This window comes from Parasteatoda tepidariorum, chromosome 9 (genome assembly GCF_982258835.1).
Source record: "Parasteatoda tepidariorum strain Cologne lab strain chromosome 9, Ptep-v5.0, whole genome shotgun sequence".
NCBI classification, from domain to species: domain Eukaryota; kingdom Metazoa; phylum Arthropoda; class Arachnida; order Araneae; family Theridiidae; genus Parasteatoda; species Parasteatoda tepidariorum.
In genome coordinates, this window is record NC_141763.1 from 4,846,126 (window position 1) to 4,865,132 (window position 19,007).

General features: G+C 32.7%; 1 protein-coding gene and 1 long non-coding RNA gene across 2 annotated transcripts in view; one reads left to right on the forward strand and one right to left on the reverse strand.

Moving 5' to 3' along the window:
- Positions 1-19,007, reverse strand: part of LOC107447076 (uncharacterized) — a 50,248-nt gene that overhangs the window by 8,430 nt on the left and 22,811 nt on the right. The gene's annotated exons all lie outside the window — the stretch shown is intronic.
- The window catches only part of LOC107447075 (forkhead box protein F1), a 31,328-nt gene that overhangs the window by 8,296 nt on the left and 4,025 nt on the right, over positions 1-19,007 (forward strand). Inside the window, exon 2 of the mRNA XM_016061887.4 lies at positions 3,935-4,300. Coding sequence (XP_015917373.1) covers positions 3,935-4,300 — 366 coding nt within the window. The remainder of the gene's footprint in view (positions 1-3,934; positions 4,301-19,007) is intronic.

The window sequence follows — 19,007 nt, forward strand, 5'->3', positions numbered from 1 at the left end:
ACTACAAAGACGTGGTTTTTAAAAATATTATTTCTTATTTCGATTTTTTTTTGTACTCACTTCCAAAATCTCAATTTTTTTCACTCACTGTACTCAAAACTTTTCAACTGACACGAGACACTCATTTGAAATAATCGAATCGACAACAAAAGACAATCGCGAAAATATTAATTTTTCTTTCATTTCAATTTTATTTTACTTTGTATGTCTTTTTTTTCATAATTTTCATGCATTGTCATCCAATTCTGAACTATGTACCAAATTTGAAGTCTGTAGCTAGTCGGGAAGTTAGTTTAAAATCGATTACGAAATTCCACCCGAACAGACATACACAAAGGCAAGTTAATATAAACGTGGTAATAATAAAAAAATGTGTGAAATTGATAGTTTTTAAATAAATAGTTAATATGCAAACGAATGTCTCGATACTTATTGTCCTTAAATCTGCTGTATTGACTGATAGGTCACCTACATTAGGTTAAGGGCAACTCCAGCCCCAAACCTCTACTAAATAATGTCTGCTGAACTCCTCAGTGAGAAAATGAAGCAAAATAAAAAAAAAAAAATTTATGACCGAAAAGAGAAAATTTTACAGGGTGTCCCAAAACGACCGCATAAACTCTGAACAGCAAGATTCCTCGGTGGGAGTACATGAAAACTGCCCAAAGAAGCGTTCCTCTACGATCCATAGTTTACGAGAAAAATACGAAAAACAAAGTATGACGTCACTGCCGGTGCAAGGAAAAAAAACCCCACTTTATTGGACATATCAGCAGCAGCATATTCTGCATAATTTATAGCAGAATATGCGCGGGGAACGTTTTAAACATTATTGGCTTGAAAGATATGCAAATTCTATTGTTGACATGTGCAATAAAGTGTTTTTTTCTTGCACCGGCAGTGACGTCATACTCTGTTTTTCGTATTTTTCTCGTAAACTATGGATCGCAGAGGAACGCTTCTTTGGGCAGTTTTCATGTACTCCCATCGAGGAATCTTGCTGTTCAGAGTTTATGCGGTCGTTTTGGGACACCCTGTATTTATACAAATTGATATCATGTTAATATAAGAGGAAACTATTCTACTGTATACTTTCTCAATTGCAAAATATTTAAACCAAAAAAAAAATACTCAAAAAATATTTACTTTACTTATGCTCATTTTATTGTACATAGAGTACCTGACCAAATTATTAGACGCAAAATCTAAATTATCAGGTGATGCTTTACAGCTTTACTCGGCTGAAACCGGTTTGCATTTGTTTACGCTCCTGTATCAATGCGTTAACATTGTAACGCAGTGCGTTAAAAATAAATACAAATAGAAAGTGTATAAAAAAATCTACCGAATAAAAATCCATTACATTTATATTTAACTATAAAAGTATTGCCTATAAAATCGCGCAAATCATGTCATTCTTAAAAAACTACAGTGCGTTTAATAATTTGGTCTGATTATTATTATAATATACTAATATAATTCCTGATGTTATAAATATTCGATATTTATATAATATATTGTTTAATTGTCGGATTTATGTAATGTATTGTATCATTTAACCCATTGATCGTAAACAAATGCAAATCGGTTTTAGTCTCGTAAAAACAGTTATACCTGTATAATTAAGATTTTGCATAGAATCTTAGAGCGAGTCTAATTATTTGGCCTATTTGAATTATTTTCTCTACAAATGATTAGCAATAGTTACAAATTAAAGGAACTGTTATATTCTATGTGTGTGTGTTACCCGCAAAGTATGAAACGCCGGCATTGTATAGAATGCCGGATGTTTTCAAACAAATTAAGAAGTGTGAGAATTATTACATACTTTCCCTAGGCATTGTATATGTTACCGTTAAAGTATGAAATCCGTTATTTTATAGAATACCTAGTTATTCCATGCAATAACTGATCGTGTCAGTTAAAGTGTAAAACTCTCTTGTATTCCATGGTTTAACTAGTTATTTCATAGAATAACGATCTGCATCCCGTTAAAGTGTAAAATAATCTATATCATATATCTCGCAAGACAGATACATTTACCTTCCACCCCTACTGCATTTATGAACTATGAGTAGCTGCATTATGAGTAGATGAACACACAGTATTAAATAATGCCATTACGAAAGTATGTGTTGTCTGTTTAAAAGAATGCAGTGAAGATATAGTTTGCTTCAAATGTATGTCCATATATCATGTTCGGAAGATTATGTTTCAGAAGATGAAGTTGAGCAGAAAATCTGCAAATTGTGTTTTAATGAATTTAATGTTGTTCCAAGAGAAAGAGAAAAGTCTAAAAAATGTTTAGAAATTCAAGCGAAGAACATGAAATTAATGTCGGATAAATCTCATTCTGAAGCCTCTGTGGGGTTTCCCAGTGCCTGAAGTTGACAGAGGAAAAGGTGATGCCAAATCTATTTGAGCTATTATCATAAAAATAACCGAAGAAGGATTTTTCCAATTGGGTACATGAAACGGCTGCATAAAACAATTATATTCCCGATTCCAGTTCAGTGTCTGCGAACAAAAATTAATTAAAATCGAAGAAGTACCGGACGTAGAAATATCACTCCGGTCGGTTGCTGTAGCTCAAAGTTTAGGTACTCGACAGGGATTTAAAAAATGTTCGTGTAAAACTCAGTGTTTCAACAAAAAATGTTTTTGTTTTAGAAATAATGTTCTTTGTAATTCCAAGTGTAATATTGTAATCCTTGTGGTAACAAATGGTTTTATGGTACGTTTCCATAAATACCATTTATACGATGCATAAATTAGATAAATTACTTCCTTTTCATTTTAATTGTCAATCATTAGTTTATTTATAGAATACCTAGTTATTTCATTTTAGATAAATTGTTTATTTTACACTTTAACTGTCTCTCATTAGTTAATTTATAGAATACCTAGTTATTTCATAGAATAACTAGTTAAAGTGTCAAATTAATAACATATTACACACTTTAACGGACACGATCAGTTATTTCATGGAATAACTAGGTATTCTATGAAATAACTGCATTATTTACTTTAACGGTAACATATATAATGCCTAAGCATTCTATTGAAAGCCGGATGCTATTTAGGCAAAGTATGAAATAAACGTCCTGATGAGGTTATGATGTAAATGATATGCATGTTACTGCGAATGACCGAAATCGGTGGTTGTTGTCTTTCACCGGTGAATGTTGACAATCACATAGTCGCTTTTATTGAATGTCCGAAATATTTATTACATCCGATTTGATAGTAATTTATTCGTGGATATAAATACATTTATTCGAAATTTTAATACTTAGTGACGATAGATTAGAAGAAACATCAGCGTTTGGAGTATCGGGCAAATATATACCGGGCAATGGCACCTTGAAAAAACATCAGTGTAGGGTATACCGGGCAAATGCATACCGGGCAGTGGCACTTGACCTTAAAAAACATTAGTGTAGGGTATACCGGGCAAATGTATACCGTATTTGAACTTAAAAAAACATCAGTTTTTTTAAGATCAAGTGCCATTGCCCGGTATATATTTGCCCGATACTCCAAACACTGATGTTTCTTCTAATCTATCGTCCGTAAGTATTAAAATATCGAATAAATGTAATTATATCCACGAATAAATTACTATCAAATCGGATGACGTTTTGAATTTGTCATTTTTGAATGATATTTTAACGAATCGGAGATGTATTTTATACTTTGCCGGTTTCTCATTTGGCATTCTATAGAATACCTAGGCAATGTGTGAAATATAAATCATTTCATACTTAGCCGGCTAATTTTAGGCATTCTATACAATGCCTAGTCATTCTATTCAATGTCGGATTTCACACTTTGCCGGTGACATATATATTTCCTTACTTATTAAAGAAAATAATAAACCATTTCGTCGAAAGAAGTGACCATTCTTTAACTGACCCTTCTTGATGTCCTGTAGGTGGTGTGAGAAGACACGAGAAGCCCCCCTATTCCTACATCGCCCTCATAGTGATGGCCATCCAGAGTTCTCCCTCCAAAAGACTCACCCTCAACGAGATCTACCAGTATCTACAGAACAGATTCCACTTCTTCCGCGGTCAGTACCAGGGATGGAAGAATTCCGTCCGGCACAACCTCTCCCTCAACGACTGCTTCATCAAACTGCCCAAAGGTCTGGGACGTCCGGGTAAAGGACACTATTGGACAGTGGATCCGGCCAGCGAGTTCATGTTCGAGGAGGGGTCTTTCAGGAGGAGGCCGAGGGGTTTTAGGAGGCGATATCATGCCCTCAAACCCTACCTCTATCAGGCTCGCAACTTCTCAGGTGAGTTCACTTCATTTGTCATTTTGTGGATGGTGTTTTTTTGGCTTTTTTTTGAAGCCATTTGAATCACCACGTGATCATTGCATAATAAGGTTTATTTTCACTCAGCAAAAACCTTTTGACGTAAACCTAAAGAAGTGTGTTATGAGATGGTAAAACGTTTTTCTTTAGTTTTCTTAAGTAATACAAACAATGCAGAGACTCTTTGTTATTTAGCTACAATTGAAGTCTATTTTAAAATGTTTCCTTTTACAAAATAATAAAAAAATAAGTTGGTGGCAGCTCCGTGTGCGGTTGGTCATTAAAAAGTAGCACCTCACTGACCTCATGGATTTAGAAGTCTTGAAACATAGGAAAAAGGATTTTGTTTAGATTTTCTGAAACATAAAGACTTTATCTAGAAAGTATCTTAGCGGTTTTTTGATATTCGCAAAATTAGCGAAATGGCGGCAACTTGAAAAAAAAAGTTAAGATTTTCATTAAAAAAATATTTATTAAAATACTAATATAAAATCGAAATATAAAAATACAAAAAAAATCGCATGCTACTTTCTAGAGAATATATTTTTACGTAATTTAAAATAAAGAACAGCTTAGTTCGTTGTATAGATCATGGGAAAAACGTTAGGCCAGGTCAAAAAACAGCGTTTTGAGAAAAACACGTTTAAAGTTTTGACTTATGGTAGAGGAAAACGTTTAATTTTATATGTATAAAATGGTCGATAAATGAAATGCATACAATAAGTTTTTATATACAGTCAACAGAATGGATGAGACACAAAAAGAATGTCGCCCCTCCTAATCCGGTCGAACGGGCCTTTCTACCTGCTTACCGACGACTCTCTATTTTCCTGTATAACTTCCAAACGAAGTTAGGTACCGAGAAATCGTTTTAGACAGACATTAGGAAGGGTGCAAAGATTCGAAAAATGCAATGAAATTTCTTTCGAATTTTTGAGATATGTCACCCCTTAAAATGGTCACCCCTGGGTGGGGTCACCCCTTAAAGCGAGATCCTTGACAATCTGCTCTATTCTATGCACATTACCCTCATCCAAAACCTCAGCAAAACAACCTTCTATATAAAAACCTTAAATAGAGGTTGAGTTAGGGTTTTCAAGCGTGAAACAATCCTTTCATGAAGCTAGTCTCAGGGATGAAAATAATCTAAGGTCATTATAAGGTTTCTTTTCGCATGCTCAGCTGAAATCCACCCCTTGGCATGAAATTTTAATCGGCAATGCAATTGGATCCTCTATCGCTAGTGTGACGTCAGCTAAGACGTCATTATGAAGTGACAATGCTTTTTAAAAAAGCTTTAAAAATATTTTTTTAATCCTTTTAGGATGAAAGGTTTGAAACTGCACTATTTTTGCTTTTTTGGAAAAAAGGTTTTTAGTTCAAACATTTCCTTGACAATAAAAAGAAAATTCTGACACAAGCTTACCGTAAGGTTGTATGCTTTCTGGGTTGTTTTTTGAGATATTTCTTGAATGTGTGCATTTGTTATCCGATTTATTATTTGTGTTTAACACTAAAAACACACCATAGTCGGTCAAATAACCGTTTAAGAACTTTTGCATCGAAAATGCACTTCTTGTCTTATCGTTATTGCGCATTTGACTTCGCGACTTTTTCCAACAATTAAATACAGTTAATATTCTATTATTGAATGTTTTTTGTATTTTGTTTGTTTCGAATAATACGTGTCGTATACCTATTTCTACCGCAACCAGTCATTTGACCGGGAGAACAATTTATAGTTCAACGTACTGCATTCGATGAGTTGCACATTTCTGCAAAGACTGTTACGTAGTGAGTTCAATCAGAATAACTGTAAATTCAAATTTCAAGAAAGTATACCTAAAATTTGAGATTGGCATTTTTGTGCAAGAAAAAGTGACAATTATACACTGCTCAAAAAAATTAGGGGAGCCATGTGCTCCCCTAATTTTTTTGAGTTATATATATATATATATATATATATATATATATATATATATATATATATATATATATATATATATATATATATATATATATATTTTTTTAGTTATATATATATATATATATATATATATATATATATATATATATATATATATATTTTTAGTTATATATATATATATATATATATATATATATATATATATATATATATATATATATATATATATATATATATATATATATATATATATATATATATATATATATATATATATATAACTCAAAAAATTAGGGGAGCCGATTTGACCTGCTGTAGAAGAAATAGGTATATATTAACGTTAAAAGAAGAATCATCATTTGAAGATTTGCCATGTAAGAATTGTCACTTGAAAAAAGAATCGTTATACAACACTTCTTACCCTGTTAACAACATACCAACTTCGAAATTTAAACCTAAATGATAATTTGTAAAATGAACTCAATATCGAATAACATGCCAACACTAACGTATGCACGGATTGCACCAAGAGCAAACAGCAAGTAAAACGAGGTCAAATCAAAACTTGCCTGCAAAGTTCTTTTCGAATCTAACAACCATGTCTCCTTTTTTAACAATGCATCTCTAAATAACTAAATTTAAAATTTTCACTTCAAACTCACCACAATGATATTAATATCTTACGAAATACAGATGATCGTTTTCTTATATCTTATGAAACAAAATTATCGTTTTAAAAATATCGCTTCGCTGATTAAGCAATAGTAAGCAGCTGTGTACTATGTAACCGGAAGCAGAGCAGGTCGAGATTGTTGTTGTTTACATTTATATTGAAAACATCATCCATAGTAAGTTAGAAAATGGAACACCTTTAAGCAACGTTGGATTCTTAACTATGGCTATCTGTAGTTTGTCTAAAGTAAGAACTCCCTTAGCCATTCGTCTGGACCTGTGTCGGTGACTATGATGACGAGGTATAACTATTTCAAGTAGGGGTGTGTGGTCAGTGTTTAAGACAGGTTTTTACTCGGAACAGAAAGGAAATCTTTTTCTTCTATCTACTGGGTTTGCCTAGAGAGAAGAGGAGCTACCTTCCCTGAAATGCGCTATTCTTGTTTCCATAGCAGCAGACGGCGTCAGACTTTGTGGCGGGGGGAGTTCTTACCACAGACAGACTATAGGCTTTACTCTAAAATCGAATGAGACTAGTACGAGACTGTAGGATTAGTAGCGGTTAAAGATTTTTATGAATATAACAGTGCATAAGTTGATCTAATAAATAAAAGACAAAAATAGTAATTTTTCTGCTAATTCCTTGTCACTTTTAAATGATTAGTCTTTTTGACTCGTGTTTAATGATATTCGATTCAAAGTGGGAAAAAAAATTATTAGGAATTGCACATTATTTGCCTATATGGTGGCTTACATACTTTTACTAGTTTTGCAAAAATTTAAAAGTTCAAAAAAATTATTCAATCTTTCTTACACAAAAATAATTCGAAGTTGTTTATCGATTAAATTATTCGCTCGAAACAATTCAAGCAAATTCATCAATTTTATTTTACTCATTTTTTGATATGTTAGTGTCTTTTGACTACAACTCAGCAGAGATAAACAACTGAAAATTCAGTACAATTTATTTGTACTTGACGTGCATTAAATTTATTGGTACTTAATTGATAAAAAATACTGATATCTATGATTCTATCTTTTTTTCTTTAAAAATTTTTAGATTTTGTGAGCATTGCTTATAATAATCGAATTTGGGACAGCAATTCCAAAAATAATTTCAATCATGGATAAAGGAAGGCACACTTTCGGGTCTTTGAGTTCGGAAAATATATGTCGCCAAATATAATATTTTTTTTCTGTTAAAATGATAGAAGATTTTACCAATATGGTTATTAAAATAGTGAATTCGGTTTTCTCTGTTGAAATGATAGTAGGTTTTACCAATATGGGTATTACATTAGTGAATTCGGTTTTCTCTGTTAAAATGATAGAAGATTTTACCAATATGGGTATTAGAATAGTGAATTCGGTTTTCTCTGTTAAAATGATAGAAGATTTTACCAATATGGGTATTAGAATAGTGAATTCGGTTTTCTCTGTTGAAATGATAGAAGATTTTACCAATATGGGTATTACAATAGTGAATTCGGTTTTCTCTGTTGAAATGATAGAAGATTTTACCAATATGGGTATTACAATAGTGAATTCGGTTTTCTCTGTTAAAATGATAGAAGATTTTACCAATATGGGTATTAGAATAGTGAATTCGGTTTTCTCTGTTAAAATGATAGAAGATTTTACCAATATGGGTATTAGAATAGTGAATTCGGTTTTCTCTGTTAAAATGATAGAAGGTTTTACCAATATGGGTATTACAATAGTGAATTCGGTTTTCTCTGTTAAAATGATAGAAGATTTTACCAATATGGGTATTAGAATAGTGAATTCGGTTTTCTCTGCTAAAATGATAGAAGATTTTACCAATATGGGTATTAGAATAGTGAATTCGGTTTTCTCTGTTAAAATGATAGAAGATTTTACCAATATGGGTATTAGAATAGTGAATTCGGTTTTCTCTGTTGAAATGATTGTAGGTTTTACCAATATGGTTATTAGAATAACGAATTCGGTTTTAGAATTCGATTTTCTCTATTAAAATGATAGAAGAGTTCACCGATATGGGTATTAGAATAGTGAATTCGGTTTTCTCTGTTAAAACGATAGAATATTTTACCAATATGGTTATTAGAATAGTGAATTCGGTTTTCTCTGTAAAAATGATAGAAGATATTACCAATATGATTATTAGAATAAAGAATTCCGTTTTCTCTTTTAAAATGATGGAAGATTTTACCAATATGGTTATTAGAATAACGAATTCGGTTTTCTCTGTTAAAATGATAGAAGATTTTACCAATATGGGTATTAGAATAGTGAATTCGGTTTTCTCTGCTAAAATGATAGATTTTACCAATATGGGTATTAGAATAGTGAATTCGGTTTTCTCTGCTAAAATGATAGAAGATTTTACCAATATGGGTATTAGAATAGTGAATTCGGTTTTCTCTGTTAAAATGATAGAAGATTTTACCAATATGGGTATTAGAATAGTGAATTCGGTTTTCTCTGTTAAAATGATAGAAGATTTTACCAATATGGGTATTAGAATAGTGAATTCGGTTTTCTCTGCTAAAATGATAGAAGATTTTACCAATATGGGTATTACAATAGTGAATTCGGTATTCTCTGTTAAAATGATAGAAGATTTTACCAATATGGGTATTAGAATAGTGAATTCGGTTTTCTCTGTTAAAATGATAGAAGGTTTTACCAATATGGGTATTACAATAGTGAATTCGGTTTTAGAATTCGGATTTTTCTGCTATTAGAATAAAAGAAAATCTAAAATTCATTCAATATGCGGGCAACACACCATCATAGTTTACAATCATTCAATCTTTTTAAACAAACGGTAAAATGTTTATAAATTAATTTCAATTTTAAATGGTCTTCCGTAAATTTTGTTGCACACACATCGACATTTAAAACATACATTATAAAATCACCTCGAAATGAAAACATGCACGTACATTATTAGAGTAATTTCCGAAAACTTTTCAAAATAAATCCTTGAAATCCAAACACTCGCTTCATAATAGTATTCGTACTTTTATGCGATCATTTTATGTTGATATATTTTTTTAAAATTTTAGTGCAAGGTATGCCAATAAACTTAATCTAATATTTATAAACCTAAACATAAAATTCAATTTCGATAGTTTAAAGAAAATGCAAAGATCCAGTTATTTTTCTTTATCCCGAATATATTTTAATTTGATGTAAGGAATACAATGCGTTAAGCATGCAATGATGTAATGCACCATATTCATCGTCTGATTTAGGGTTTCGTGGGGTGTAGTTACAGAATTGTCGGGGGCCTCACTTTCCATCACTTTAAAGCAAATATACATGTTGTTTATAGACAAGATATATTTATGTTCTATATTTATATAACCTATATTTATGTTCTATATTTATATAACCTATCGCTTAAATTATTTAATCGGTTATTAAACCCACTGATACACGAACGCAAACAAGTGCAAACCGGTTTCAGTCGCATAAAAACAATAAAGCTGTATAGAGTATTTCACCCAGAATCTTCTAATAATTTGACCCAAGGATACTGCAAGCCACTTATGATAAATTGGAAAATTTCAGATTATATTTATTTCAATTTTTTGATTTAACTCATTTTAATCGACAAATCAGACGAATTTCTTCCCTCGACCAAACTCTTAAGGGGCGAAGAAGGGAAAGGAAAGTCCTTTTTATTTAAAATTAAAGCAAATGATTACTCTTCGATACAAGGCCATGCACCTAATCAGAATCTGAGATTATTTAGATTCTCTTTTAATTTTTCTTCTGACGAATACAATTCTGCAATGAACAGTTTTTGAAATGCGATCTGTCTTCCTTTAGGAAAATTTACCATAGAGAAACCTATGGTAATCTATGACAAACTATGGTAACCATAGAGATCTATATGGCATTTATGCGCAAAAGATTCTTGTCATTAAATGGTAATTATTTTTTGATGTATAACTCTATGATAAAGTACCGATGGAGAAATATTGCCATAGCTGTATGGCAAAGGTGTACCATTGGCTATGGAAAAATTTCTTCATAAGCTATAGCTCATCTTAGCTTTATGGTAAAAATTAGCCGTATAAATAAATGCCGTAGGATATTCCTATGGGGTTCTGACTATGGTAAGATTTTGCCGTACGTATATGGCAAAAGTTTTACCTTAGGCAAAACCCCATAGGAATATCCTAAGGCATTTTTTTAGGGTAAACCTATGGACAATTTTCCTAAGGGATTTTGATCTTCGTGCAATGAACGTCGCAAGAATTTCTCAGCATCATCTGAATCAGTTTCAACTGCGAATCTAAAAACTGACAAACGTGTAGTTTTAAAAAATTTATATATATCTAAAGTCGCATGGAATATCCCGTAGAAGTTCTAAAAATTATCAAACGCTATACAGTCCGTATCGAAATTATTAGACGAACTCTATGCGAAATCTTTATTATTATCGCTTTATTGTTTTTACGTGACTGGAACCGGTTTACACTTGCCAGTTGAACCGGTTATAATCAATTTGGGCCAGTTGAACCGGTGAGTTAAGATTGAAACCAGTTTGCACTTGCTTACATTCGTGTATCAATTGGTTAAATTCGACGATATATAATATAAATTCGACGATTTTATCTTAAAGTGCGTCGAACAATTTGGCTAGAGAATTGTAGATTCTTTAAATCTTATAAAGCAAATCCCCGTATTTTTGAAAGGTTCTATGAAATAATAATATACTATCAAAAGAACAAAAAAATAGAATAATAAATAACTGATGTGCGCACTGATCATACGTTACGAGGACTCAATAACGGTTGATTCAAAAGAGTTCGACGGAGAGGCGGCAGACGTAGAAGCGGAGAAAGTCAGCTGTTTTTCCGCGACCCCTTCGGTTCATTATATAGGACCGAATTTTGATGACATTTTTCTTTTTTAATTTTGGAGCATTTAAGAGCATCGTTGAAATTTTTTTTAAGGACATTTCTCTTTCTAGAAACTCTGCCAAAAAAATCAGAAAATTTTAACGCAATTTTAGATTAAGTGAATCAGAAAACGTGCTTTCTCTAAGTGTAAAATATAACTTCTGAATAATATTTTTTTCTTCATTAAAATTGAGGAAAATGTTTTTTCGTTTTCTTGTTATTTTAACATTTATGGACTAACTTTAATGAACTTGGAATGTATATTGCATTATTTTATATATTTTGACCTGAATATGGAAACATTTTAAGCAAGAAAAATATCGTTTAACCGTTTAAAATGTTTTTTTTTTTAAAAATTTATGGGGATTCGTTAGGTCAACGAAATCGAGGCACTGTTCATTTTATTTTATACTTAATATCCGTCATTGAACAGCGCTGCCCCAGTATTATACTACTCATGTTGAACTACGTAAACTAGCCATTCTGAACCCTATCCAGAAGACAAGGAAACTCCTGAACCCCCTAGAGGTATTGATTTGTCATGGAAACAGAGAGGGCTTTGCGAGATTCAACGTGCCTCATTTACTACATTCGGGAGTCTTCGTCAGGCGGGGTTCGAACCCACGAACTCTTGGACATGGGCTCAGCGCCCTACCCTAATTATTGAATGTAAAGAGTAAAAGCCTCCAGTCCTGATTCATTGGAAGCTTAACATAAATCAGTGGTTCCTGAACTTTTTGTCCAGCAGACCCCCTTGCCATGTTTTTCCGTTTTGGAAAGACCCCCTGATATTGATTTTTTGTAAATTCATCAACTTCAATTGTATTTTTTTTTAATAGCTGGTATAGTGCTACTCATTTTGAAAGATTTCTAACTGCAGTGAAAAAAAAGACGTGTTATTTCATATATTTATTAAATAAATTCAAACCATTTTAATTAATACGTAAATGGAATAAAATAATTCCGCTATAAGCCCCGTACTTCGGTACTAATATTATAATTGCGGAAATAGGTTTGTATACAAAACCGTAGTAGTGTATTGTCGGTCTATTTATCACGTTTTCACCTAAAAATTATGCAACAAATCTCCGTGATCTTGTGCGCAGATAAAATTGGAAGTCCAGCTAGCTTAAGAGTTGACACAGGTTAGGCGACAATTTACCGCGGAAAAATATTTGTTTGTTACAAAATAAAACCTCACACGCAGAGAAAATAAAAACGTACGTTGGCAGAGCTGCATGCCACTGCTAATTTATAATAATTCAGCTTCATATATCAGAAAATAATCCTAATAACTTAAATTTTAATAAAATGTTTACTTCGTAGCTATTTTTATAAATTATGTAGAATGTAGATAGATATATGTCTTTATATTATAAGGTAGTATAATGTAAGTAAATAGGTACTATCAGTGCACGTTGAATATTCCATTCATGAAATGCCAAAATTAAAAGTCACGACCTGCTCATATGAGATCCACTATCGTTGACCCTTTATTTCGATTTCATGGACCCCCAATTTTTTTTTTTCACTTGACATGGACCCCTTGCAGGTTGTCGTCGATCCCTGGGGGTCGACATAGACCACTTTGGGATTCACTGATCTCAATGTTTTCGATGGTTGATTTCTATAATGAGGAAAGTTAGGTTTATGTAAAGTATAGCATTTCTATAGAATAAAATTTAGGATTGAGACATTAAGGCTCGCCCTAACCACGGGTCTGTCCATACATTTTGTGAAAGATCCATTTTTGTAAAATTGTGAAAAAATGACTCGTAATTTGTGAATATAAAATAAACGTTAAGTCACATTCTTTCAACCAGGGTCCTGCTTTTGTGAATGTGTGCAAATAGTGTCCGGTTATTGCAAAAAAGCTTTTTCAAGGAGTTTTTAAATTGTGAGGACATACAAGATTATGCTCAACACAGTAAAATTATAATTTAAAAAAAGTTAGTTTTAAAAATTAAACAGCAATTGCTGCTACTAAATTAGAGATGCAACATTCAAATGTTTGGTATTTAGCCTATACTGCTGCAGCAGAATATTCATTTCGGACGAATAAAGGAAGAAGCGTCCGCCGAAGACAAAACTTAATTCGTTTACATCGGTCTTTCTTTTTTTTCCCACTGGGAAGGATTTATTCAATTAGCAAAACAATAACGAAGATAATTATTTCGTGAAGGGTCCGTTTTTAAGTTAAAATATTTTGTGAAGGCTCCGTTTTCAAGGGTCATTCATTACAAAATAATTGTAATGATAATGATTAAATTTTCTTTTAAATATCACTTTGTATAAATTAAAAATTAAAAAAAAAACAGCAGATAGAAACTCGAATGAAACGTTTTATCGCGAATTGTAGTCCTACCGAAATTTCGAACCATCGTTACGGAGCTTTCCCCGTCTAATCACCTATTTTGGAGCACTTTTGCGGACACCGTTCATTTTTAAACTCGCGATTTTTAGTATGCGTAAAAAGTGGAGATTAAAACCTTGTGTGGTAGTATCCAGAGAAGGTATGTCATTACTTAGAAATCGAATTATAATTTTTTTAAAGACTGGAAGAATCTAATTTATTGTCTTTTAAAATAAAATATTAGAAATAATTTTTCGGAACTTATATTTCCTTCCAATTTTTTTTTCCTTCATAGTTTTAATTTCGAATGACAGACATTAATAAATGACAAAACTGTATGGAAAGAAATATAAAAAAAAGATACCGGTTTATGTACGTAGGGATGTGAAACTTATTTACATTATTGACAAACAAAACTCTAAATAATGATTTTAAAAAAAAAAATTAGAAGAGGATAAAAGATAATAAGCTTATCATCAGTAGGGGAGAGTGGGGTCAATTGTAACAAGGTACGATTGTAACAGAGCAAAATTATCGAGTGTCGGGTTCTAGATTTGGTTCCTAGGTGGCGCACAAGGTGTAGTTAATAAATCTACATGTACACCCCTGCTGGCAACCATTTTTATGTTCTTTTGAAAGAGTTACATCACAAAAGACATTTTCACGATACGCAAGTACTTTTTTTGGTATTAGAATATTATATTATAGCAAAGTAATTTTGTTTAAACAAATAAAAATTATTAACCGAATATGTAAGTGGACTCCTTAATTAACATTTAAAAAAAAGATTAGTTTTGTTAATTAACTAGCATATTGCTTTTAACAAATGAAGCTGAAATGGCGCCTTGGGGACGATTGTAACAATAAGTAAAGGGACGATTGTAACAGCTGAAAATAAATAATCTAATGTTTACAAACCACCAATAGTTTCCTATGTCATTTATATTATGTTGCATGTGCATTATTTTATTTGCCACCTTTCACAGCATAAATTAAAATTTGTAACCCCTTAAAGTTAAAAGTTTAACCCTTTAGGTCTCTGCTCATTATTGTATTAACTCCTAAAATATCACTACTATTTTGATCAATAAAAAATATATATCACAACTATGATACTATGTATAATTAACTATGTTTTAGTTGAATTTATGAACTGTTACAATTGACCCTGTAAGTGGGAACAATTGTAACAAGTGCTCGACTGTCAAAAATTGTTAATAACTAATATAATAACATTTAAAATAAGGTATTTATTTTTTCCAGTAGAGGATAGTCTACTTTACTCGTCTGTCAATTAATACTAATAATATACTGGATTTTTTGTTAGTTAAAAATAGTTAAGTAAAAAATGTTACAATTGACCCCACTTTCCCCTACTAATAATGTAGCTTGAAATATAAGTGATTTTATGAGGACTTAGTATTGAATTCCTACCATGAGAGTTCACACTCTCTCCCTATGTATATCGTTGTTCATAAAAACACTTTTTTTATTCATCCACTCAATATCAAATACATTTTTTTTTCAAACTTGTAGTAAATAATGTTAATACAGTTTGTTTCAAATATTATTTCATTCATTAAATTTAATTCATTAATTTTAGTTTTATAGAGGAGGAAAAAGTTGTAATTATTTTTAAAAAAAGCAACTAAAATAACATTTTTCTTTGCTGATCTAAGTAGGAATTGACTTTTTATTTTATATTACTTGCTAAAAGTATAAAAAGTGTGCCTCAATCATAATTTTAAGTTGCAATCTTTATTTCATTCTATGAATAGGGCAATTTTTTCCTCATTTGAAAATTCAACTTACAAATTTTATCCATGCATTGCATATTTTGTCTACGGGCAAAGAAAAAAAAAGACTTTTTAATACCTGTATTAATATTAGTTGAGTCATTAAAAGCATTTTAATATTTTTCATCCGTCGTTGAACAGCCGAACCAATTTTTGGGTTTACGACTACTAATGTTCAACTCCGTAGCCTTGTCATTTTGAACCCAATCCAGAAGACAAGGGAACTCCTGCATCAGTACCCCCCAAGGTATTGATTTGTTATGAGCATGGAGGACTTTGCGAGTGGACAGATTTAACGTGCATCAGTCACCATTTACTACACGGGGAGTCTTCGGCCGGTGGGGATTAAACACACGAACTCTTGAACATACGCCCAGAGCCCTGCACCGAACAGGCTATCCCGGCCTTCATTATAAGCATTAGCAAATTCTTCATTCATAAATTCTTCATTAATATAATTAAAATATTCCCGTATTTTCGTTTTGTTCAAAGTCCCGCAGTGAACTGATCGTTAAGACACGGTTCCCAGCAGATCACCGACGTCAAGCATCACTGGCTACGGTCAGTGTGCGGGTGTGTGATCACTTGGATCAGTCTGTGTAGGGGCCGAGGGAGTACGGTATGGGTCCTCGTTAAACCGTAAAGTGCTCGATTTCGCGTGCTGGTCGTTGGGCTACCGAAGCGGGGGTGCCATCCCCTCTACAGAGGATCAAAATTGTGATGGCTTGTCTTCGGATCATCCTCAGGGATGTTTCCCTGACAGTCGCCAATAGCCCATTGTGCAGCTCTAGTGTGACGCAAATGAACTAAAACAATCGTTTTGTACAAAAAATCGCTGATCTCAGTGATGGATGGCTCAGGGAATAGAAGCGTTCGCCTTCCAGCGAGGTGAATCGGGTTCGAATCTCAACGGTGATCGATACGAATCCGCATCCAGCTCGCACCGACCACAATGCTGTGTGTCCCTTTGCCGTTAAGTTAACCGAGGGAAGTTCTCATGATCTTCTTCTTCATGTAACGCAAATGCGGTTAGTTCCATCAAAAAAGTCCTCCACAAAGGCAAACTTCTACCAATCCTGGAGTTCCCTTGTCTTCTAGATTGGATTCAATATTACAAGAGTTGAATATGAGTAGCCGTCAGTCCAAAATTGGGTCAGCTGTTCAACGACGGTTATAAAATAAAATAAAGACCTGCAGACAAAATAAAAAGTATTTAGTATGAAATGAAATTGCATTCCGTTTATTTACTCGAATAAGCGGAATGCAATTTCTGGATTCGATGTTATGTTTTCGAAGGCTGGTGGGAACATTGGGAAGAGTGCTTTCAAATAAATTTTAATTTTAACTGCATTTTTTTCTGAGAAAATTTGCATTGTCTGTTTTTTTCCTTTTCTTCATTGATGTTATATATTTGAATAATTACAAAAAAAAAAAAAAAAAAAAAAAAAAGGCAAATAAAATTAGATAAACAATAATACAGAAATGCGTTATTGGGAATAGTTCAGGGTTGCTATTTATATTTCTGGCCTAATAATGAAAAAACAAATATGTTGGATCGAAATTGGTTTTATTGTTTTTCAAAATATTCTCCATGATGATCAATACACTTTTGCGAGCGTTTAAACTAATTTTTAAAGCACTTTTACCAGTCCGATTGAGGTAATGAATGCATCAACCGCTTTTTCGGGGATCGAAAATCGTTGTCCACTTAATTTATTTTTGATGTGTGGGAATAAGAAGAAGTCATTGGGTGCCAAATCAGGGCTGTACGGCGGATGACCCATCAGTTCGATCTTTCGCTCCGTCAGAAATGCCTTTGTTTGAGTCGATGTGTGAGAGCTCACATTGTCATGATGAAGAATGATTCGCCTGTTCTTCTGCTTTCTTCGAATTTCTCCGATGACTTCTGGCAAACAAATGGTCGTGTACCATTCAGAATTGACCGTCCTGCGTTGCTCTAACGCCACTGTTGCCACATGACCGTTAATGCCGAAGAAACAGGAAATCATTTGTTTCGATGTGCTTCTTCCTCGAACAACTTTTGTTGATTTTGACTCGTCTTGGAAGACCCATACAGTTGACTGCTGTTTTGTTTCCGGCTCATAGGCGTAGATCCATGATTCGTCACCTGTGTAGATGTTATACACAGGCTTTGATGTACCTTGAACGTATTTTTCCAACATTTCCTTGCACCAATCGACACGAGTCTTTTTTTGAGCGTTTGTCAGATTATGCGGGATCCAACGCGAACAAATTTTTTTTACGCTCAAATGTTCATGCAATATTTTATTGATGCTAATCATACTGATGTCCAAAGACGCCTCTATCTCACGGTATGTCACATGACGATCTTGCTTTATCAGTTCACGCACAGCATCCATCTTTTCTGGCACAACAACGGATTTTGGACGACCTGCACGGGATTCGTCCTGGATCGAACATCGACCGCGATTAAATTCGTTATACTAATTTTTTACAGTGCTGTAGGATGGCGCTTTATCGCTGAATAAAGAATTAAGTTCATCGAAGCACTCTTGTCTTGACAATCCACGTCAAAAGTTATGAAAAATAATGGCACGAAAACGTTCACGATTCAATTCCATTTTTTGAAAGAGAAGAACTTTTCAATTTACTGTCAACAACACAAATGAAGCTATAATGGTAAATCGTCTGCTGAATTTATGTTTGAAAATATCAACATAAAAATCGTCAATCGATTAAAATCGTCTGCAGTCGCCTAGCAACACTTACTGTTGCCAAGGCCAGAAATATAAATAGCAACCCTCGTCATACACATGCACATGCATATACACAAACATATTCCAGATACACATCCACATTCAGATACAAAAAACGTGTTTTTTAAAAGATTATTTTTTATTTCGATTTTTTTGATATTCGACTTTTGGATAAACGAATTTTATAATGGTGTGCAAAAATATTTGGAAGTACTTGAGATATAGGCAAAAAAGTAAAATTAACATTAATAGATTCGTAACTTTGGATCATTGTCCTAACTGAACTGTTCGAAAGCAAT